This window comes from Corapipo altera, unplaced genomic scaffold (assembly GCF_003945725.1).
Source record: "Corapipo altera isolate COAL_440 unplaced genomic scaffold, ASM394572v1 23, whole genome shotgun sequence".
Taxonomy (NCBI): domain Eukaryota; kingdom Metazoa; phylum Chordata; class Aves; order Passeriformes; family Pipridae; genus Corapipo; species Corapipo altera.
The window spans coordinates 19,003,434-19,023,122 of record NW_020884878.1 but is presented as its reverse complement, the minus strand read 5'-3'; the positions used below and the strand labels follow the sequence as shown (position 1 = coordinate 19,023,122).

The 19,689-nt window shown below is 51.9% G+C and overlaps 1 protein-coding gene across 3 annotated transcripts in view; it reads right to left on the bottom strand.

The window, feature by feature from the left end:
• LTBP2 (latent transforming growth factor beta binding protein 2) overlaps positions 1 to 19,689 on the bottom strand; it is a 94,315-nt gene that overhangs the window by 8,936 nt on the left and 65,690 nt on the right. For 2 of the 3 annotated variants that reach the window (XM_027638299.1, XM_027638298.1), the window contains exons 9-24: positions 15,699 to 15,773; positions 11,808 to 11,930; positions 11,178 to 11,342; positions 10,553 to 10,783; positions 9,979 to 10,010; positions 8,218 to 8,257; positions 7,719 to 7,814; positions 6,506 to 6,631; positions 6,193 to 6,321; positions 5,676 to 5,795; positions 4,859 to 4,978; positions 4,536 to 4,658; positions 1,658 to 1,780; positions 1,279 to 1,404; positions 1,059 to 1,181; positions 698 to 829 (exon numbers count right to left, since the gene is read on the bottom strand). In XM_027638299.1, coding sequence (XP_027494100.1) covers positions 698 to 829; positions 1,059 to 1,181; positions 1,279 to 1,404; positions 1,658 to 1,780; positions 4,536 to 4,658; positions 4,859 to 4,978; positions 5,676 to 5,795; positions 6,193 to 6,321; positions 6,506 to 6,631; positions 7,719 to 7,814; positions 8,218 to 8,257; positions 9,979 to 10,010; positions 10,553 to 10,783; positions 11,178 to 11,342; positions 11,808 to 11,930; positions 15,699 to 15,773 — 1,884 coding nt within the window. The remainder of the gene's footprint in view (positions 1 to 697; positions 830 to 1,058; positions 1,182 to 1,278; positions 1,405 to 1,657; positions 1,781 to 4,535; positions 4,659 to 4,858; positions 4,979 to 5,675; positions 5,796 to 6,192; positions 6,322 to 6,505; positions 6,632 to 7,718; positions 7,815 to 8,217; positions 8,258 to 9,978; positions 10,011 to 10,552; positions 10,784 to 11,177; positions 11,343 to 11,807; positions 11,931 to 15,698; positions 15,774 to 19,689) is intronic. The other variant, XM_027638297.1, reaches the window with a different exon arrangement.

Below are 19,689 nucleotides of genomic sequence, written 5' to 3'. Positions count from 1 at the left end.
GAGTGCGGTGGGACAATCACAACTGGGTTCTCTGCCTACAAAGGACAGGTTTTACAGCCCTGCTGTCTGCATCCTGCTCCCTTTCAACTGCTGCACAGAAGAGTTTTCCTTGGAGCAGCCAGAGCAGCTACATGCCTACAGCCCACTGCTCGCAAGCCCAGGAGCAGCTCCACATGCTACATCTGAGTCTTGGCGCAGCCCAGAGCCCAGTGGTTGGCAGCAGCTCCTCCTTGCTGCAGCCTTCCCTGAGCTAGGGGGAGCCTCAAAAACTGCAGAAATTCCTTTGCTCTTTCCTCTATGCTGGAGCCTGGGCTCCAAAGCTAGACTGCCAGCTTAGCGCACACTGGCACCAGCAGCCTTTCTGCTCACCCAGGCCTGCCAGGCAGGTGACTGGAACTGACCCCAGCAAGCACAGCTTACAGGGAGCTGCAGTTCAGCCCCAAGCTTGGAATGGCTGTAACCTGCCCAGGACTCTCCCTGAGCGGAAAGCAGCAGAATGAGGAGTCTGTTCCAGATGCCAGGAAGAGAGAAGTCTAGACGCAAGCAGGCAGTGCAGCCAAAAAACAAGCTCTCAGCATTATCTGCCTCTCCACCAGCCACACATTTCCTCCTCCTCCCTCACGCCTCTGGCAGAAATGTCCCACAGCCATCCTGTTCCTGCCAGGGGGAGGGAAGGGACTCCCAAGGCTGTACTCACCAATGCAGTCACCCAAGGGGGTCCAGTGGAAGCCAGGCTGGCAGCCCATGATACAATAGTAGGAGCCCAGGCTGTTCTGGCACCGCCATGTGCCGCAGATGGCATCCCCATATTCTTTACACTCATCCACATCTGCAGGGAGGAGAGCAAGGGGATGAGGATGGTCAGATGGGGACTCTGCTTGCTCACTGAAGCATCTGAGTTAATTTCAGTTGGCCAGAAGCCCTGAGCCATTACTAGTCCTCCTTACAAGTCACCAGCAAGTCTGGGTGCTGGGAGCAGAACTGCCCTCTCCCCTGCACTGGCTGCATCCATCCCCTCAAATTCCAGGGGGCTAATCTCCCCAATGATGAGCTCTCACCCACGCAGTCATCAGTCTCCTGCGAGTGTTTGAATCCATTTTCACACAGACACCTGTAGGAGCCTTCTGTGTTCAGACACTGGCCTTGTGAGCACCGGGACTTGTCTGCACATTCATCCACATCTGTGAAATCAGGACAAAAACATCAACCTGGATCTCACAGCAGGGGAGGCAACAGAGGGCAGGACCTAAGGTATGTCTCTGCCACCCTCCAGCTCACCTTGGCAGCTGACTCCGCCAGCCACATTTGAGAAACCAGGAGCACAAATGCAGAAGTAGGATCCATGACTGTTGAGACACTCGCCATTGGGGCTGCAGATCTCACTGTTCAGGCACTCGTTCACATCTGCAGAGGGAACAGAGTCAGGGCCACACATCCAGCCCTGGGGGACATCCTAATTCACCTGGTTTTCCCACCATGGAGACAGAGATCTTCTCTGTCCATGGTGATCCTGAATTTGACTACAACTTTATGGATGTGCCATGCATGGTGGCATCACCTGCACTAGCACTGGCATCCCCCCTGCTGAGAAAAAAAGGGGATCCACAGGGAGGCTGTAGGTACTGCACCCAGAGGGCTGCACGGATGGGGTTCATACCTTCACATACAGTGCCATTGATGAGCTCAAAGCCAGCCTGGCAGTGGCACTTGTAGGAGCCCGGAGTGTTCCTGCATTCTCCCCCCAGGCACTGAACAGCAGGGTCCTCACACTCATCCATATCTGCCAAGTAGAAGGGTACAGCACAGAGTGAGGCCTCAGCTCTAGCCACGACTGGGGAAGATCGTCACCCAGAGAAGCCATCACCCAGCTGTTGGCCTGCAAGGTGGGCTTGAGCTGCCCTCTCAGACCACCCCATTACAGTGAGAAGAGGGTGGACTTCCCTGTTACCAAGGTGTGAGGAGTCAGCCCAGATTCTTCACTCCTTTCCACCAGAGGGATCAGGATAAACATTATTCCAGCACCAAGTCAGTGGTGCCCAGTGATAGGACCAGAGGCAAGGGGCACAAACTGAAATACAGGAGGTCCTGTGTGAACATCAGGAAACACTCTTTTACTGTGACAGTGACTGAGCACTGGCATAGGTTGCCCAAAGAGGTTATGGAGTGTCCCTCCTTGGAGATATTCAAAAGCCGTCTGGACATGGTCCTGGGCAGCCAGCTCTTGGTGGCCCTGCTTGAGCAGGGGGTTGGATAAGATGACATCCAGAGGTCCCCTCCAACCTTGGACATTCTGTGATTCTGTGAGCACAGAGATACTGCTAACTCCAGTGTCTGTTTCCAGCAGAGCTCTGCACTGGGTACCACACCACCAAGAGGCCAGCTGAGAGCCACAGTTGCTGACAAATCCTCTCTGCACAAGAGCAAACATCAGCAAATTAACACAGCACCAGCCTTACTTTCTGAGGCTCCGCTTTCCCACCTGCCAGACTTGCCTACAACATCTTTCTCATGGCAGAGCTGTCCAGGGGCGTACAACAGCTCTTACCCAACTGCAGAGCTCCCCACAAACCCTCTCCCACCCAACTCCCCCAGGCCTTGGCCAGAGCTTGCTGGCATTCTGAGGATTTTGCTCACAGCAGAGGAGGAAGGGGTACCTTCCCTTCCTCATGTGAGATGCCAGCAGACTGCTGCTTCCTGGGGCCCATGAAGCAGGGGCAAGCATTGGAAAACACTGGTAGTCAGAAGGATGGGCTGGTGTGCAGGCACCAAAAGACATGCTAGTGGAGGGAGTCCTGCTCTACACTACTCCCCTGACAGGAGCTAAAGCAGCTCCTGGGGGCAGGGAGGGACCTTTTCCCCTTTGCAAAGCACTAAGCATGCCACAAGCATGAATGAGCATTGCTCCCTACCACTTCAGGGCAGGATTCCCAGCTTTTCAGTCTCAAAGGGTTGAAAGTAGAAATATTATTGAATTCTTCTGGAGAGGAACCAAAACCTAGTTTATTTACCAAAAAAATATTACAAAACCCTTATCATTTTTCAAATGTGAAACCTAAATCCACAGACAAGGCTACCAGCCAAGGCAGGGAAGAACATGCCATCCTGCCATCAGGTCAGTATGACCTAAACAGTATCAAACCCTGATAAGGCGCCCTCGTGAAACGGCTGGGGCAAGGTGGCTGAGATGGGGCGGCTCATGTGGAGTCTTGGGAAAAGGGAAGGACAGATGCAAGACATCAAACAATGCTTCTTCCATCGCACCCAAAAATCAATTGGAAAATAAGTTCATATAACACTGGCTTTCTCAGACACCAAAACAGAGAAGAATAATGGGAGTAAAACATCCTTCGCCTCCCCCACTGGAGGCCCACATGCAGGGGGATCCTTCTGAGAGTCACATTGAAGGCAAGATCTTCAATTTGCCAGCTACGTGCAGGCTGCACAGCTCTGCAGTGCTCTAGAGAGAAATTCTCAGCACATGGCCAATCTTTAAACAAATACTTTTGCCAGCTCTGCCCTCTCCCTTCCCTTGCTCGATTCAAACCATCTCAAGCCCAGGACAACCCCTAAGGGCAGCCACCGGGGAGGGAATTTCCCTGCCTATACTGGGGCAGTCAGGCTGAAAGGCAGGGACTGCAGCACTCTCATGTCTCAGCACTGCAACCAACACGAATCGATGCTGGTGTTAACTCTCTGCCAGCATACCTTGATCAGGCAGAGCCCTTGATCTAAGCTTTCCTTTTTAAACATGTCCAAGTTACATTAGGGGCTGGGTAAAAATTATGAAACCTGGCTGCCCACAGTCTGTCCGTGGTCTGTGGATCCAAGGTTTCTCCTTCTGTTGAGGACCTACATTTGAGGTTCATGCTCCCAGGCATACAGTTAAACTGAACCACACACAACCCTCTGCCAATGTTTCCAGGCCTCCTGTACTCCTCTGGCCTTTGTCAGCACCTCCTAGATCATCAATAGTCCAGGAGTCTTATCAATGAATCCTTCCCCCCACCCCTTTCCTGTGTGAGGAAAATCACCTTCCCGCTGTTCCAGGTGATGTCTGCTTGCACCCCTCCACATTCTCTGGTAAACAAGAAGCTAAAGAGCTGGAAAAGGATCCTGAAGCCTGAAGTCCTCTTGCCCCACCAGTAACCCAGCTATGGCAATGTCTCTCCCCTCATTCCCTCCAGCACCTGCCCTTCTGTCCTGGGAAAGGGATACCTTCACACATGCTCCCATCTCTAGAGACAGCATAGCTGGTGTCACAAGCCATGCAGGAGTAGAAGCCCTTAGTGTTGAGGCAGAGTCCAGAGGGACAGGCAGCCTGGGCTGTGCATTCATCTATGTCTGCATAAGCACATGAGGAAGAGTGAGATGAGTAGAAAAGATGCAGAGCAACCATGACCAGGGGCACATGTGTTGGGGTAACCAGCCAGCATGGTGGCCAGGATTCAGGCAGAGCCAAGTGCTCAGGAAGAGTCTAGGGAAATCTCTGGACTGTGTGACACTTCAGAGTGTCTGAAGTCATGGCTCCCTAGTACCTTGGCAGCTTTTCCCATCAGGTGCCACCTTGTAGCCCCGGTAGCAGGAACAGCGGAAGGAGCCATCCAGGTTGACACACCGTCCATGAGTACAAGTCCCCTCCACAAGACACTCGTCCGTATCTGTGTGACACAGCAGAAGACAACATGGTATGGGAGGGTGCTTGCATTCCCTGCCAAGCAAGCCATGAGGACGTGATGGCCTGGCCACGCAGGCTGGCCTCCTGCAGGAGAAGGGTGCTGCCTGTGCTCCTTTAGAGACTTGCAGGAAGCACTGCTGTGGGGGGCAAGGATGCTTCCCAGAGGCAGCCCAAGTTTCTTACCAATACATCTCCCGTTCCTGGGCTGGTAGCCATCCCCACAGCTGATACACTTGTAGGATCCCACAGTATTGACACATCTCGCACTGGGGCAAGAGCTGTGATCCGCACACTCATTGACATCTGCCAAGAAACACACTCCTCTCAGGCTCCCAAAGATAAACAGTGCAGCGTTCTCCAATGTATCCTCTCCAGCTGGATCCCCAGACTTCCCCTCCAGGGCACAGTGATGCCCAATAGGAGCAGAGATGAGTTTGCTGGGGCTTAGGCAACACTTTCTATGGCCCCACTTCTCACTCAGGATCCTACGCCCATGCCTGAGGGCTGACATAAGCCAGCAGCACAACTCACTGCCGAAGGATGCTGTCAAGGCCAGGAATGTGCATGGGCAGAGAAAAGGATCAGAGAACATCTGTGCAGGGCTGTTTCATCACAGCCTTTCATAACTATGATTAGGATGCAACCTCCAACTCAGGAAGTCCTTAAGGCAAGTGCTTTCTGGAGGCCGTTCGGGGGGAGGGAGGGGGGGAGCAGCAATCTGTGCATGCCCTGTTTCCTGTACTGCCTCCTGAAATAGCCTCCCACTCTATGATGGAGATGAACGATTAAAAAAGGGGAATCTTTGATCAGGCACATCCCTCTACCCAGGAGAGCCTGTTCCTCCTGCAGTCAGAGGACAGGCAGCCCTTGGGGAGCTGGCAGACCAACATAGGGGTGTCCTACCTCCCTTCCAGGAGGAGGCACTGAGTGATGAGGAAATGAAGTGTTCATGCAGAAGGTGGGTTGGAGGGGCAGGGGAACAGGGGGCGGCAAGCTTCACCTTCACACTGTCCTCTGTGGCTCATGGTAAAGCCCTCCTTGCACTGGCAGTGGTAGGAACCAGGGGTGTTGATGCATCTCTGTCCTCGGCAGATAGAAGGCTGCTCACATTCATCTCGGTCTGGCAACAGACAGGGAGACAGTCCTGAGTCTTCCCCCTCCAACCTCAGGAAGGCTGGGTGCAAGTGAGGACCTGCATATGGCTCTACCCAAGGGACCAGTGCCAGGACTCTCCTCCATCCCTCATCTGCCCTAGCACTTCCTTGCCACAAAACAGTGATCAGAGTTGGCATCACAGACTCCTGCCCAGATCATCATGGGCAAGGTCCTGTCCCTGAGCAAGCAGGAGAAGGTAATCCCCATGGATCAAGCTGTCCATGGACAGCTGTGGGAAGAGAAGGTGTGTAGGTGGGCATTTTTGTGTGCACACATATGTGTGTGCACATTCATGACAGAGTGTGAGAGAACAGAGAAGCTCTGGGGAGGTGGCAGCCTTGTGCCAGGTGGACACCGCTTACCTTTACAGCTCTGCTTGCCCTCCGAGACAGCCAGGGTGTACCCAGAGTAACAAAGGCAGAAATAGGAGCCCACACTATTGATGCAGCGACCTCTTCCACCACAAGAGTCTTTCAGACACTCATCTTCATCTGTGCCCAGGCAGGGAAGGAAGACAGGCAGTCACCACCTTCAGCTGACTGCCAGCCCCCTGCCAGTCCTGCAGTGCACCAAGTGGGCAGGGGCTCAGCAGAGCTGCCAGAAAACCTTCCCCCAAGAGCCTGAAGGACTGAATAGTCTGTTGAGGCCAAGCAGGCAGAACAGGTGACAACCTACCAATGCAGTGGAGGCGGCTGGGGTCCAAGGTGTAGCCAGGGTGGCACGAACAGCTGTATCCCTCTGGGGTGAGAACACAAGTACCAGCTCCACAGGAGAGGGGTGAAGAGGCACAGCCACTGACTCCTGGGAGGAGAGAGCATGGAGTTGGGGGCAGCACCAAAAGGTGCACAGTCTAGTGTCTGCTTTTTGTCCCCAGTACTATGCCAGGAGCCTGCTTTTTCCCCTTCTTGGAGAGCAATGCTGAGCCTGCTCATCTGCTTCTTCAGGCAGCCTGGACCCACAGGGCTGCACAGGAGACACAGCAGACCCTACCACCTCCTACAGCTACTCTGGGCTGAGCCCAGCTGGGATGACCAGTCCCTGTACGGCACACCTGTGCCTTGGCCCCAAATAAGGGTGGTGAGGAAGCCTGCAGCCCCATGCCTTGGCAGCAGAGCCTGGCACCTGTGGTGGGGCTCCTTTTGGGGTGACAGCAGGGCCCTCCTCCCCTGCATCACCCTGCTAAGCAGAGCACAGACGGTAGTGGGAGGGGAGTGGATCACCACACACCCCTCGGAATCGAGCCAGCCAAGGGCTGGGGGGGGTAGCCCAACCCCAAACAAAAGGCTATTAAGGAAGATGCATTCCTCAGCAAGGTGCCTCTGCCAGGCCTGCTCCCCAAGGTGCTCCAGCCCCCGGCGCAGGGCAGGGGCCACACTCCCAGACACTTGAGCAACCGTGGAACAACAGCGCCCTTGTTTCTGGCGCAGTAAACAAGCCGCCCCGGGAGCCACATGCCTTCCTCCCCGTGTGCTCCCCCTTCCCGATGAGTCAGCTCACGCCATGGGGGGCACGGGGCCAAAGCCACCCGAGCGGGCGCGTGATCCATCCCCCGATCCATCCCCGCTCGGCAGCCACTGCTGCGCGGGCAAGGGAGCTGCAGGCAGGGAAGGGCTCAGAGAGCCAAACACCTTGCTTCCCATACAGGATCACTCTTATGTCTCCCCATGGCCGGCCAGCTTTCCCTGCCTGGCAGCAGGTGAGACCAGGCTGGGACAACACCCCAGGGTGGCAGGGCAGGGACTCTTCTTTGGGAATTCAAGGGGGGGGTATGGGAAGATAAGCAGACTGGTGAAGGGAGAGGGCCCCTGGGCAGAGCTTAGGACATCATTTCCCTGTAGTACCAGGCAAAGAGAGGCAGGAAATGCCCAAGAGTGGTGGACACACACACCTGAGCCCTGTGCTGGCACCTGTGTTGGAGCAGCATCATCCCAGGTGGTGATGGGGCCAGGCTGGGGAGGACCATGCCAGAACTCCTCTTCCTCTGTTGTGGAAGGAGGAGAGAGGTGAGGCAAACCCCTGATCACAGGCAGAGGTGCATGCCCAAGGTTCACCCGTGCTGGGTGGCCCTGCAACCACAGCCCCAAAAAAGCTCATGGGAAGCGGATGCAGGGTGGTTGCAGCAACACTATCATCTTATTATTTAACATAGTCTCCTCCACCTTGCAGGATATTCATCACCTCCCCACATTCCTACAGCCCCACATCAGCCACCCCAGTGTGATAGGGGTTCTCCGCACTGACCCACAGCCAGCCCAGCCAGGAGCCCATCCTGCCCACTGGGGGCTTCCATGCAGAGGAGGTAGCCCCCAGTCTCCCCACTCCTCCCTTCTCACTGCCCTGTTCTCTTCCCCACAAGCACCCTGCCCTCCCGCCAGCCTGGCACTCACCTCTGCGTGTGTCAGGCTCTGCAGTGGCATCAGCAGTGCCCTGAGGGACAGAAATATAGGACTGCCTCAATTCTCATGCATGAAACAGAGATGCAGCATCCCTGAGACGTTTTCCCACCCACCTCCTGGCTCCTCTTGCTCCCTAAGAGACCATCCTGGGAGGAGAAGCATCACGGCTAGGTGCAGCTGGCAGGGCCACTCTGTCCTGAGCACATCATCCTGGGCAAAATACAGCTCCAGGCCATGCCAGGGGTGTTGCCCACAGAGAGGCCAAGCCAGTAAACTATACAGGTGAGACCCAAGGCACTGCTACCAGGTAGGCACCTCCCCAAGGTGGCCAAGAAGGTCATCCAGGCATGGTAAATACTGCCACTGTCACTGGCAGCTCTGGGGTGCTGAGGACAGCTGCTGCTGAGGACAGCTGCTACTTCTGCCTGCCTCAAGAGTGCTGCCTACTAGAAAGGTGCTCGGTGCTAGAAGCTTTTTCTCACCATCTCCTCCTGGCAAACCTATGGCTGACAAAGGAAATGCTGGAGCACAACCTGAGTCTCTGCTCCAGGGAGCTTTCCACAATGGATGAACAAAACCAACAGCTGAGCAACATAAATTCCAGACTAGCTCTGTTTCACATTTGAAAGTTTTGGTTCAAATTTCTGCTCTGTCTTGAGATTTCTCACATGCACATGGGCAAGTCACTTCATGTCTATGAAGCAGCAACAATGGCAGTGCTATGCTCTCTTTCATAGGGGCTACAAGTATGTTCTGAGGGATGAGCTGCTATAGCAAGAGGGCACAGAGATGCTCAGGAGAGATATGGCTGAACCTCTACTGACAGCAGGGATCAAGAAGCACACATTTTTTAAGAAATAAAGTAACCCAGTTCTAGAAGAGGCTGGCAGAAAATCAGTCCCCAGGCTGCTTCCATCAGAAAGGGTGAATACAGACAAGTCAGTGCAAGAGACTCCTACCCCGACTGCTCCCCTGATGTTTCTGCTGCACCCACCCCAGCACAGGGAGACCCGCCTGTGAGCTGGGCTTGAGCACAACACTGGGCTCAATGAGAGGAGCATGTCCCAGCAGACTGCAGCGCCTCCCCTTATCCTGCTACCCTATCAGCCCTACAGCCAGGCCAGGATGACAGCAGGGAGTGAGTGCCCACACCTCAGCTGTGTAAGTACAGCTGATATTCATGGAAGCCAGTGAAAGCAGGGCAATCTTGAATTTGCAGCACAGACTAGAATTTCAAAGCAAAATTCTTCTTGGTGTCATTTTATAGTGGGTTCGATCCTTTCTGTAATTCACCCTTTTGCTCTTTAGGACCGAGTCCATCGTGGATAAACTCTCCTGTCTAGAGCTTCAAACCCTGTGATATGCAGTGTAGAACTGGCTACAGTCATGTTTAACTCACACACCTGCCTGGTCGAACAGTAAAAGAATGTGAGCAGGAATAGAATCATAGAATAGTATGGGTTGAAAGGAACTTTAAGGACCATCTAGTTTCACGCCCCCGCCATGAGCAGGGACGACTCCCACTAGATCAGGTTGCTCAAAGCTGCATCCAATTTGGTCTTGAAAACTTCCAGGGATGGGGCATCCACCACTTCTCTGGGCACCCTGTTCCAGTACCTCACCATCCTCACAGTAAACGAATTTCTTCCTAATATCTAATCTAGTTCTACCCTCTTTCAGTTTATTTTTATGACACTCCACTTCCTGCCCGTCAAGCTACCATTGGATGCACCCAGATGTAGCAAGACATACCTTACTCACCTGCATGGCAGGAGAAATTTCACCTGGAAAGAGAAAGAGTGCATGGTAAGTAGAGACAAGGCGGATAGGTGTCTTCCTCAAACCCTGGCTGTCCTAACTTCACCCCACCTCTATGACCCTGCCATTCAGTCCCTCACGCTCCTCCACAAGGACTTGTTCCCAAAGCCAACACACCTGGACTCCTGGCACTGGGTAGAACCCAGGAGCTTCCGCTCCAGCAAGTACTGGCACAAGCATTTGGCCACACTGCCTTCCAGCTGAGCTGGACAAAAGCCCAGGGACTGGAGTGCCAGGCTTGCCATGCAGACCTGAGGTCCTAGTGGAGGCAGACTGGCCACTCAGCACCAACTGCAAAGATGCAGTTGCAGGAGCCTGAAACACTCAACCTTCTCTCCAAAGGCTTGAAGACATGGTGCCTTATGCCTTAGGAATGCTACAGTCATATAGATATAGAAAGTCTTTATCAACTAGAAGTCCATCCGTAGTCTATGACAGGACCTGAGAATTTTTCAACCCTTGCTAAAGGCCCAGATGGAGCTGCTTTAAGCAGTAGACCTCACACTACCCTGTCTTGCTGAGGTGCCAGGGTAGGGGAATGCCTCCAGGATGCTCCCATGCAGGCTGTCCTGCAGTTGCTGTCTCCTTGCTGTCCAATCTAAAGTCCAGTTGCTGTTTTCCCCTTGCTCTTCCAAGCTGAAGGGCAGCTCTTCAGCCTCTGCCTTCCTCATTGACAGTCGGATATCAGAGCTGGAGTAGGTGTAGCCATGTCCTGCTGGGCAAATCTCCTTGAAGGCCTCTGTAAAGGAAAATAAAATCAAAACTTTTGAGGTCAGAGGTTAGAAGGAAGAGACTATGGTAGGGATCACCTGGCTTACCACACCCAGACATGATAGTGGTACAGTGGAATAAAGGAGTGAAAATGGACAGGCACGTATGTGAATGCAGGTGACGATTTCCCCTATCCTATCATTTTCTGCAATTTCTAAGTGTTAAATCCTTACTGAAACACATCTGGGCTGCAGTGGGTGGATACTTCAAGCAGAAGGAATGCGCTCACAGAGCAGGGTGGGTTTCTAATAGGCATTCCCAGACCCCAAAAACTAAATCTCTTCCCACTGTAAGTACTGCTAGGAAGGGATCATGCCACAGGAAGGTCCAAGGGAGGCAAAGCCAATGCAGGCACGTCTCACCTGAGCCAGGCATAGGGCATTCCTCGCAGTTCTCCCCCCAGCCCTTGCCGACACGGCTGCAGCAGCAGATCTGCTGGGTGATGCGGTGGGAGAGGGGAAGGGTGCACACGCCTCCGGCTGCTGAGCGGTAACAGAGCCCCTGCTCCATCGACACTGCTTTGTCCGCTGAAACACAACAGCAGTGTCAGTGCCAGAGGTTAAGCTCTGTGCTCTCCAAAGAAAAAATGGGGGGGACACACCTCTCCCTCCTGCCCCTTTCTCTGCCTATGCCTCCCAGCCTGCTTGAGGGCTGCCCTGACTTCTCTCCAGAACACCCCCTGGCCATCAGCCATCAGGCCTTTCACCCAGCAGTGTCAGCCCCAAGTAAATCCAGCTCCTGTGGAAGTTCTCTCATCCCAGGAGGCTGTGCCCTCTGCTGCCACACCACAGGCACATTCCTTCCAGCCACTGCAGGGACCATGTGAAGTCCATGGAGAAGGATAATGCAAGATTGGTACCCATTCTGCACACAAGTGCAGAACAGCACAACTCAACTACATTTGCAGATGTGAAGCACACTGCAGCATCCACTCAGCCATGGTTTCCCACTCAGGTCCCTTCCCAAACTGATGAGTTCCCTGGAGCACTTACAGATGCAATGGCTACGGGATGGGTCTAGCATGGTGCCAGGCTTGCAGGTGCAACGAAAGCTGCCACGGGTGTTCACACACTCAGCATCTTTGCACAGGCCCTGCATCAAGCACTCGTTGATATCTGTGGAGAGGAGAGAGCTTTGTGAGATGTGAGGAAGCTGAGGGTGAACTAAACTCCCTCCCTAAGCAGTGCCTCCCATTCAGGTGCTGCAGAGCAAGGGGGTCTCAGCTGGGCTGGTGTCTAAGGCAGCCTCTGCACCAAACAGCATGGTGGGGACCTCTGTGGCGACAGTAGTCCCACATCTGCAGTGCAGAGCTTGCTCACTGCAGCTGCAGGAATGGCTTGTAGATGACTGCTCTGCTTCACGGTCCTTGTGGAAAACACACATGGCCCCTACAGTGAACCACCCTGTTAGGGTCATTTGTACAGCCATCACAACTGTTGTTTGCAAGCCAGGAATGATGAGTCCTGTTCTTTCTCCTGATTTCTGGTCCTGCTTGTATGGAGCCATCATCCATGGACGATCCTTGTTAAGAAACTTGGTGCCAGCATGCAGGGAGAGTAGTGACTGACCCCATCCAGAGGGAGAAGGATGTTGCCTAGGCTGTGGCTCACTGCATCTTCTTCTAGGAACAGGTTGAGCAAGTAGGAAGTCACCAAGCTCAAGACCTGCCTCAAGCTCTGCTACTGACCCTGACTCAGCATGCATCAGACACAGTCTTTGGGAAGGAAGGTGGGTTTATCCCAGGGAAACACCATTAGGCTCACTCATTTGGCCTGCAGTAAAGACTTTCCTTCAGCACATGTAGGAATGTATGAGCTAAGCCAGAGAAGACAGAGATTGGCAAAAGGTACATATATGGGAGCTGAGGGCAATTTTCAGGTGGAGAGTGAGGAGGAAGCCCTCCTCGTGAACTGATGTAGCATTAAATCTTCACTAAACAGCTTGGCCCAGAAAAGTAAAATGCTGATGAACTGTGCTGTGTCAGGAGGCACAAGCAGTGCAGGAAGAGCTGAATGAGAGCACAGAGTGGCAGGAGTGGGATCAACCTCAACACCACTCTGGGACAAACCACAGGAACATATACTACAAGCTAAGAGGTGGGAGGAGGCAGTGGGAGGGACCTGGGCACACTCAATGCTCACAGGACAGCTGTGAGCTGCCAAGACATGATGCTAAGCAGCATCATGCCAAACATTTTCCAAAGACACAGGGCAGTCCCAATGGCAGTGAACAAGGCCCTGGTGACCTCAGGTGCCCTGAGAGCACACAGTGGTGCTCTACAGACTGTCTGAAGATGGAAGGGGTGGAAGACACAGGAACAGCTTTCCCAGCACTACCTTATTTCTCAGAGTCAAAGCATCACTGCTTGGTGGAAAGGGGATGTCTCACAGCCAGCAATGACAGCTGAAGTTCAGACTTACTGGCCTGAGAGATCCTCCTCAGTCCTGTGCTCTTAAACTCCCTCATTCATCCCACCAGCTGCCCCATACATGTTTGTGACATATAAGGGCCAAGAAGACCAAGCCAGAAGCTAAGTCAATGAGAAGTATCAACGCTACAGGAATCTGCAGCAGGCCAGGGAGGAGTAGGATTTGGCTGCACAATGTAGTGGTTTCCTGCTCTGTACCAAGCACAGGACAGAGTTCCTGAGAACAACCAGCGGCCGGACCCCAAATAAGCTGGGAACTCCACTCAGAGAAGACACTAGGGCTCTCCAGAGGAGCCTCACAGCTCATGCCTGTCACTCCCTGGCATGGTCAGTGTTATGTTGTTTCGACACACCAACTGGACAAAGAGCTTGTCTCCATAAAAGCAAAGGGCTTGAAGGGATTGGAGTAATGAGTGTACAAAACAATCACGCACCAAGGGCTAGGCTTTATAGGCTTAGTTCAAAACAGGGTCACATCCCAGCCTTAGTCTAACCCCATCTATTCTGCTGTCAGCAAAGGACACACCCACAGTGTAAGTTCCCACTGGGAACAGAAGCAGTCAGGTGCGCTCAGAGCTACGCATTCCTACCCCCTGCAGCATGCCAGGGCCAGGGCTAGCCCACAAGAAGAGGCCTCGGAGACCCCAAAGTGAGATCTGTATGCTCTTTCAGCTGCTTCTTCCCACCCTGCACAAGCCAGTGTTCCTCAGAAACAATCATACTGAGTCAGGCAGCCTGTGGTGGAAAGGTTCAGGCTGGTTTACCCTGGTACTTGGTAAGCAGAAAGGACCCCAGTCAGCAACAGACATCAAATATATATATGGACTCCAAGGACGTATGGACGCATGGACACCAAGGTGTTGACATTATCCCTTCCAGTTCCATTCTTCCTGCTGGTTCCAGCGGCACTGAGAGGTTCCCTGGCTGGATCTGCCAGGCACTCTCAACTCAGACTCCTTGCAGCCTTGTTCCTGCCCAATGGGATGCAGCAAGAAAAGGAAAGGAAAGAAGATCCTGCAGAGATGAACCATTTGTTCCTCTGCTGGAAGGCACCAAAGACAACCCTCTCTGTCCATACTGAACAGAAGAAAGTGGGCTTCTGCCAGGGCCATCTTCCAGTCAACAGTACTTTGACAACAGCCTGCAAAGCCAGGTAGTCTCCCCTCCTGCCTGGCCTGGCAAAAGGCCTGTGTAGCCTCTCCTACATCTATCCGCCCAAATGCTCCCTCTGGGCCCTGAAGTGAGGTACTGGGCTACCTGACAGACATCCCACTGCAACAGCAGAGATGGGAAAAATCCTGGAGGCAGTAGTGTCTGCAGAACAGTACTTATCCAGCCCAGCTTACAAAGGAGCACACAGAGGCACAAATTCCCAGTTCATGCTTTTTCCAGTGGAAAAACATCTTCCTACCCAAATCTACACTGCCATCTCCCTCTGCTCCTCTGAGCTTCTCCCTGCTCCAGAAGGGGCACAAATCCAGAGCAGGCACTTCAAGTCTCTGCTTGCTGACACGAGTCTCTCCAGCTGCTCTGCTCCTCCAATTTGATGTCTCCTAGTAGCTCCTCATAACACATGTAGCACTGTTTGTGGCCACATAAAGGGACGAGATCTGAGCACCAAGGAGAACAGATGTTGTTGTGTTGTCGAAAGTTCTCCCCTAGGACAATGTGGGGAGGTTGAATCATTAATTAAGTAAGCATGGTGGAAAGTCCCAGCTAAAAGAGATGAGTCATTGGATTGCCAGCTTTGGGTTTGCACGGCCAGGGACCTGGCTCCCTGCTGCATCTGCGAGATGACACCTCTCAGTTTATCATGAATCACAAGAAGAGAACCACAAAATTATTCTTCAGTCAGAGCACGGAAAAACACAAGCAGTGTGGATCCAAGAGATGGCAAATAAACATGAACCAGAGAGCAAAGTGGAAAGATGGTGCCTTCCTCATATGGAACTGAGGGACCATGGAAGTGAGAAATGGATCAATCCTGGCAGCATGGGGCAGGCAAGGCAGCCTTGCAGCATGGACTAGTGACACACTCAGAATAGAAAGAATCGCTTTTATGGCACTCTCCCACTTGTAAATGAACAACTGGAAAAGCTGACAACCTTCACAAATGTTTTTAGGCAAGAGAATTTCTGTTGCTTCAGACCACAGAAGAAGTGTTTTTACACTCAGCAGAGCACAAACACGAGTCCTTACTGGGGTAGTAGGGCTTAACAGGTGAGTTTTTTTGTGCTGGTGCAGCTATGTGCTGACTGTGCTTATCAGCTGAGTCATGTAATCCAGTGATACCTGATTTTCTTTCAGTCCTGACGAAAGGACAGAGATTTTTACAAGCCACGTTTTTGCAGATCTATAACAGGGAGTTAGATAATCGTATTTTACTTGTGTAGATAATTACAACTCTGACAGGGGATGTGGGAAGGAGAGAGAGAGATGAAAGCAGTATCCTTACCTTGGCAGTGGCTCTGGTTCAGCCTCTTGTATCCCTGGGGACATTCCACCTGCCCATTCTCAATCACAGGGCGTGCTGGAAAGAAAAGCAAACAGTGTGGGACATTGGCAGTAGAGCCAGCCACCAGCATCCTCCCTTCTCTCTGCCCTCCTTGCAGAGGGGAAAAAGTCCCCCCTAGGTCTGCCTCTGATGACTCCCAGGGCAGAGGGAAAGGTGGGAGCAGCCACATTTCTCATGCAGTGTCTTATGCTGCTTGACAAGTGCCAACCTGTTGACCCAGAGGTGCTGCCTGTACTTCATATCTATCACTGTGTCACTTCAGCTACTTCTAGGTCAGCCTGGATAGCCAGGTGGCACATGACAAGGGGGATCAGAGTGAAAGGAATGGCTGAGGTCATTGAGAAGTTGCTGAAATAATAGCTCATGGCCTGTTTATTATATTTCCCCCTTTTTCTGCTGCATGTGATTTCCTGCCCCAATCCCTCTTGTCAAAGAAAAATTCAAATTGCTGCTTAAAATAGTTTTGTGGGTTTCAAAATGGCCTATAACACACACAATTAAATCTCTCCAAATTTTTTAAAGGCAAGTAAAATGTGACCCATAAATTCCAAGGAAGTAAAATTTAGGCACTGTACTTTGGAGCAAGGAAAAGGGAGTCCAGAAGTGGATGAGCTGGGAAGTGAGTAAGCATGGGGTGGGGTAGGAAGAAGGGTGCCTTGCCTAAGGTTGGGATTTTCCCAGGGTGGGGTTTCTTCTTAATTTTCTGGATCTTACACTTGGGAACAAGACGTGCATGCAACTGCTAAGTGACTGTCCCTCTGTATTCCCACCACTCTTAATTCCTCCTGCCCAGCCTCAGTAGCTCACTCCCTGGTGTCATACGTGGAAAGGCCTCCATGGCAACAGTCATACTGAGGGTCTGGCAGATTCCTAATGCATTGCAGCTTTCAAGAACCAGGGGCAAATTGAGACCATCCTTACAGTAGGAAATGGTTGGTAAGAGCCTGCGAAGTTTAAGTACACAAACAACACTCTGGGGGCAGAGAACAGGTATGTCCATAACTCTTTGTCCTCGACACTTGAACCTTATAAAGCAGTTTAAAGCCATTCTAGGACAATTCTTGAAAGGCAAAAGTCAGGGACCAGTCTCCTAGGATAAAGGCACTTAGGAAATAAAAGACGTAACAACAAGCTACTACCAGCCTGAACCAGGAAGAAGAATAGAAAGCCTGGGTTCCTCAGGTATATTAAATGAAGCTACAAGGTTCTCTGTATGCAGATTGATCCTTAGTGACTGAACGAATGACAAAGACCAAAAAAAAAATCTATTTATCCCCTTTAACAGTTCAATCATGAACTGTAAGCTAACAAACATCTGGATGTTAGGGACAAAGGAGCTATTGGTGATACTGGGAATTGCTGGGCACATTTCTAGCCTTCTGGGAAGGTAAAAGCAACCTCTGGCTTATGGGTTCCAAGCTCAGCACCCTGGTGGGATTCCAGGTACTCACACACCACAGCCTGTGGGCTTGAGGCTGCCGACAGGCATTAACTGTGCTTGGAAGTGTCTGCCAACCTCAGCACAGTGTGATAACAGATGCTCAAATGAAGCAGCATTGTTATGTGTGAGCTCTCTGAGAGGAAGCCAAGCATGCTGGAGATCAAACAGTGATGACATGTGTCAGAGCTGTGCTCCCTCTCTGAAAAGCCTTTGCGGAGAAACAGATACTGCAGCATCCCTCCACCAGATGCTGCCAGGAAGAGATCAAGGCAGAAAATGCCAGTGGTGGGTGGGTGAGTGTGCAGGTCTGTGCCACCTCAGCACTCATATGACTCGAGTTTGCAGAAACTTGCAACTTACTACTTCAGCAAATCACTTGTGAAGCTATGGACAAATGCCTTAACTTTGCAAAGAAACCCATGTTCCCTGCAAAAAATAACTGGAATGTAATGTGAGCAGATCTCTCCGTACCAAGGGGAACTAAGACATTTCTCAAGTAGTGGATGGAGGCTGCTCTCTTTCTGTCAGGACCTGGCCACAAGGGAAGACAGGGTGTGGCTGCAGGAGGGTGTAAGCTATTAACTCTCAGCTCTGTACTTGGTTTCTTGAGTAGAGGACCACTTCCTTCCACAAGCTCTGATGTTACTGAACTACACTAGAGATGGCTAAAACTGCCTGAAAAAAACAACCTAGGACACCTGAGTTTCCTGCAAAGGGGATCAACATCCAACCTTCTCTCATGCAACTGGTAGGAGTGACAGACTGACTTAGGAGGCTATTCCTCTGGAACCCAGCAAAGGGAAAAAGCTGATCTGATAATCAGAGAGGGTAGAAATCTGTCAGCATTCAGAGATGGGGGGCCCAGCCTCCTGTATCTGTCTGTCTGTCTGTCTACACTCTCTCCAGGAAGGTTTCTCCCAGAGCCTGAGGCTAGGGATGGAGCAGCTTAGCTGCATCTGTCAGGCAGAGGGACTTCAGGCTTGCTGAGGGCAGGGAATCCTGGTTTCTGATTGAAGGTCATTGATTGGTGATTGAAGGTGATTTCAGAGCCTTGCCTCCGGGGTACTTTAGCCCTGTGGGTGCTGTGCCAAAGCAATGTGCTCACCAGGTACTTGCACATTAGGACTGCCTCTCCATTCTCCTCATTGCTCCCTCCAGCTCTCCTACCACCCACTGATACTTTCTGCAAGCTCTGCAGGCACTGAGCATCCCTGTCAGGGCCAGGCTTGCACAAAGGAATGTGCATGCAACATGCTCAAAAACTCAGGAAGGAGGTGAGTGCAAAGCATCTACAGCCCAGGACTTCCACCAGCACCTTTGTTCCCAGCTAGAAAAATACTCAAGCAGAGCATAATAGGAGGGAAACAAATGCACGGAAATTGAGCAGAGGGATTTTGTAGCCTAGCCGGATGACCTTTAAGCAGCTAGGTTAGTTTTGCATCATTTTCCAGGAGGAAAGGTTTTACCCAAGAGTCCGGGCTCCCCAAACACTGTTTGAAGAAGCTCAGGGTGATGGTGCAGTGGAAAACTTCTACTAGTGGTGGTAACCACAACAGTGTGAAGTGACCCAATGTTTGTAGGATGAGATAATACATTGCATTAGTCCAGCCAATATCACTTTGTTAAAAGGGGAAGAGGCAAATCTGTGGTCAGATGAGAAGTGAGGAAATGCCCGGCTGCTGAAAGCTAGCCCATTTTTTTCGACTCTTTGCATCTATCATACTAAAGTCATTTGCGATACAAAACTAAGCCCTCTAGTTCTACTCATTGTCAGTAAAGATCTTCACAGTGAAAAAGATGCTTGAAGGAAAAAGACTCTGGTAATTCCTAATTGCCTTTCAATGTTTCAACAGAGAGATCCTTATTCTGCTCCCACAGTGGCTTCCAGCTGGGACAAGATACCTCTGTACCTAAAAACCCCCACTGTTGCAACAATGTGCTGCAGTATGCTGATACCACAATGCTACACATGAATGATGAGCAAAACAAGCACTGCGTAGAACAAGGCAGTCCTGAAAATGTTGTGCTTTCCCAGGTTAAGCATTGCTCTCTGTGGTACGTGCACAACCTTGCAGAAGTTTCAACTTCTTTTGCCACCTCCAGGCCTTCTTTACTGTCCTGGACAGACTCCCTGTGGTACATGGTAACAGTGGCAAAACCAACCCCCTCCATAGCCTCCTTCCCATATTTCCAGGGTTTTTTCCCTGTATCCTCCCCAGTCTGTTCACAGGAGCAGACCAAGGGGTTGATTTTCAAGGGGCTTCCTGTGGCTGTTTCAATGCCTGCAGGCACAGCGCAGGGGAGCGTGCAGCTTGCAGAGCCACTCAGTATTTCTGATGATGACAGCTCCATGGTTAAGCTGCCACCCCTCTCACAGTGGGAGGTCCGTTTGGGGTGTGCTGCGGATGCCAAGCCAGACATTGCAAGATCCAGCTTTCCAGTGAAATTCAAACTTTTCTCCAGGCCAAAAAACTTGAAAAAACACGAGGA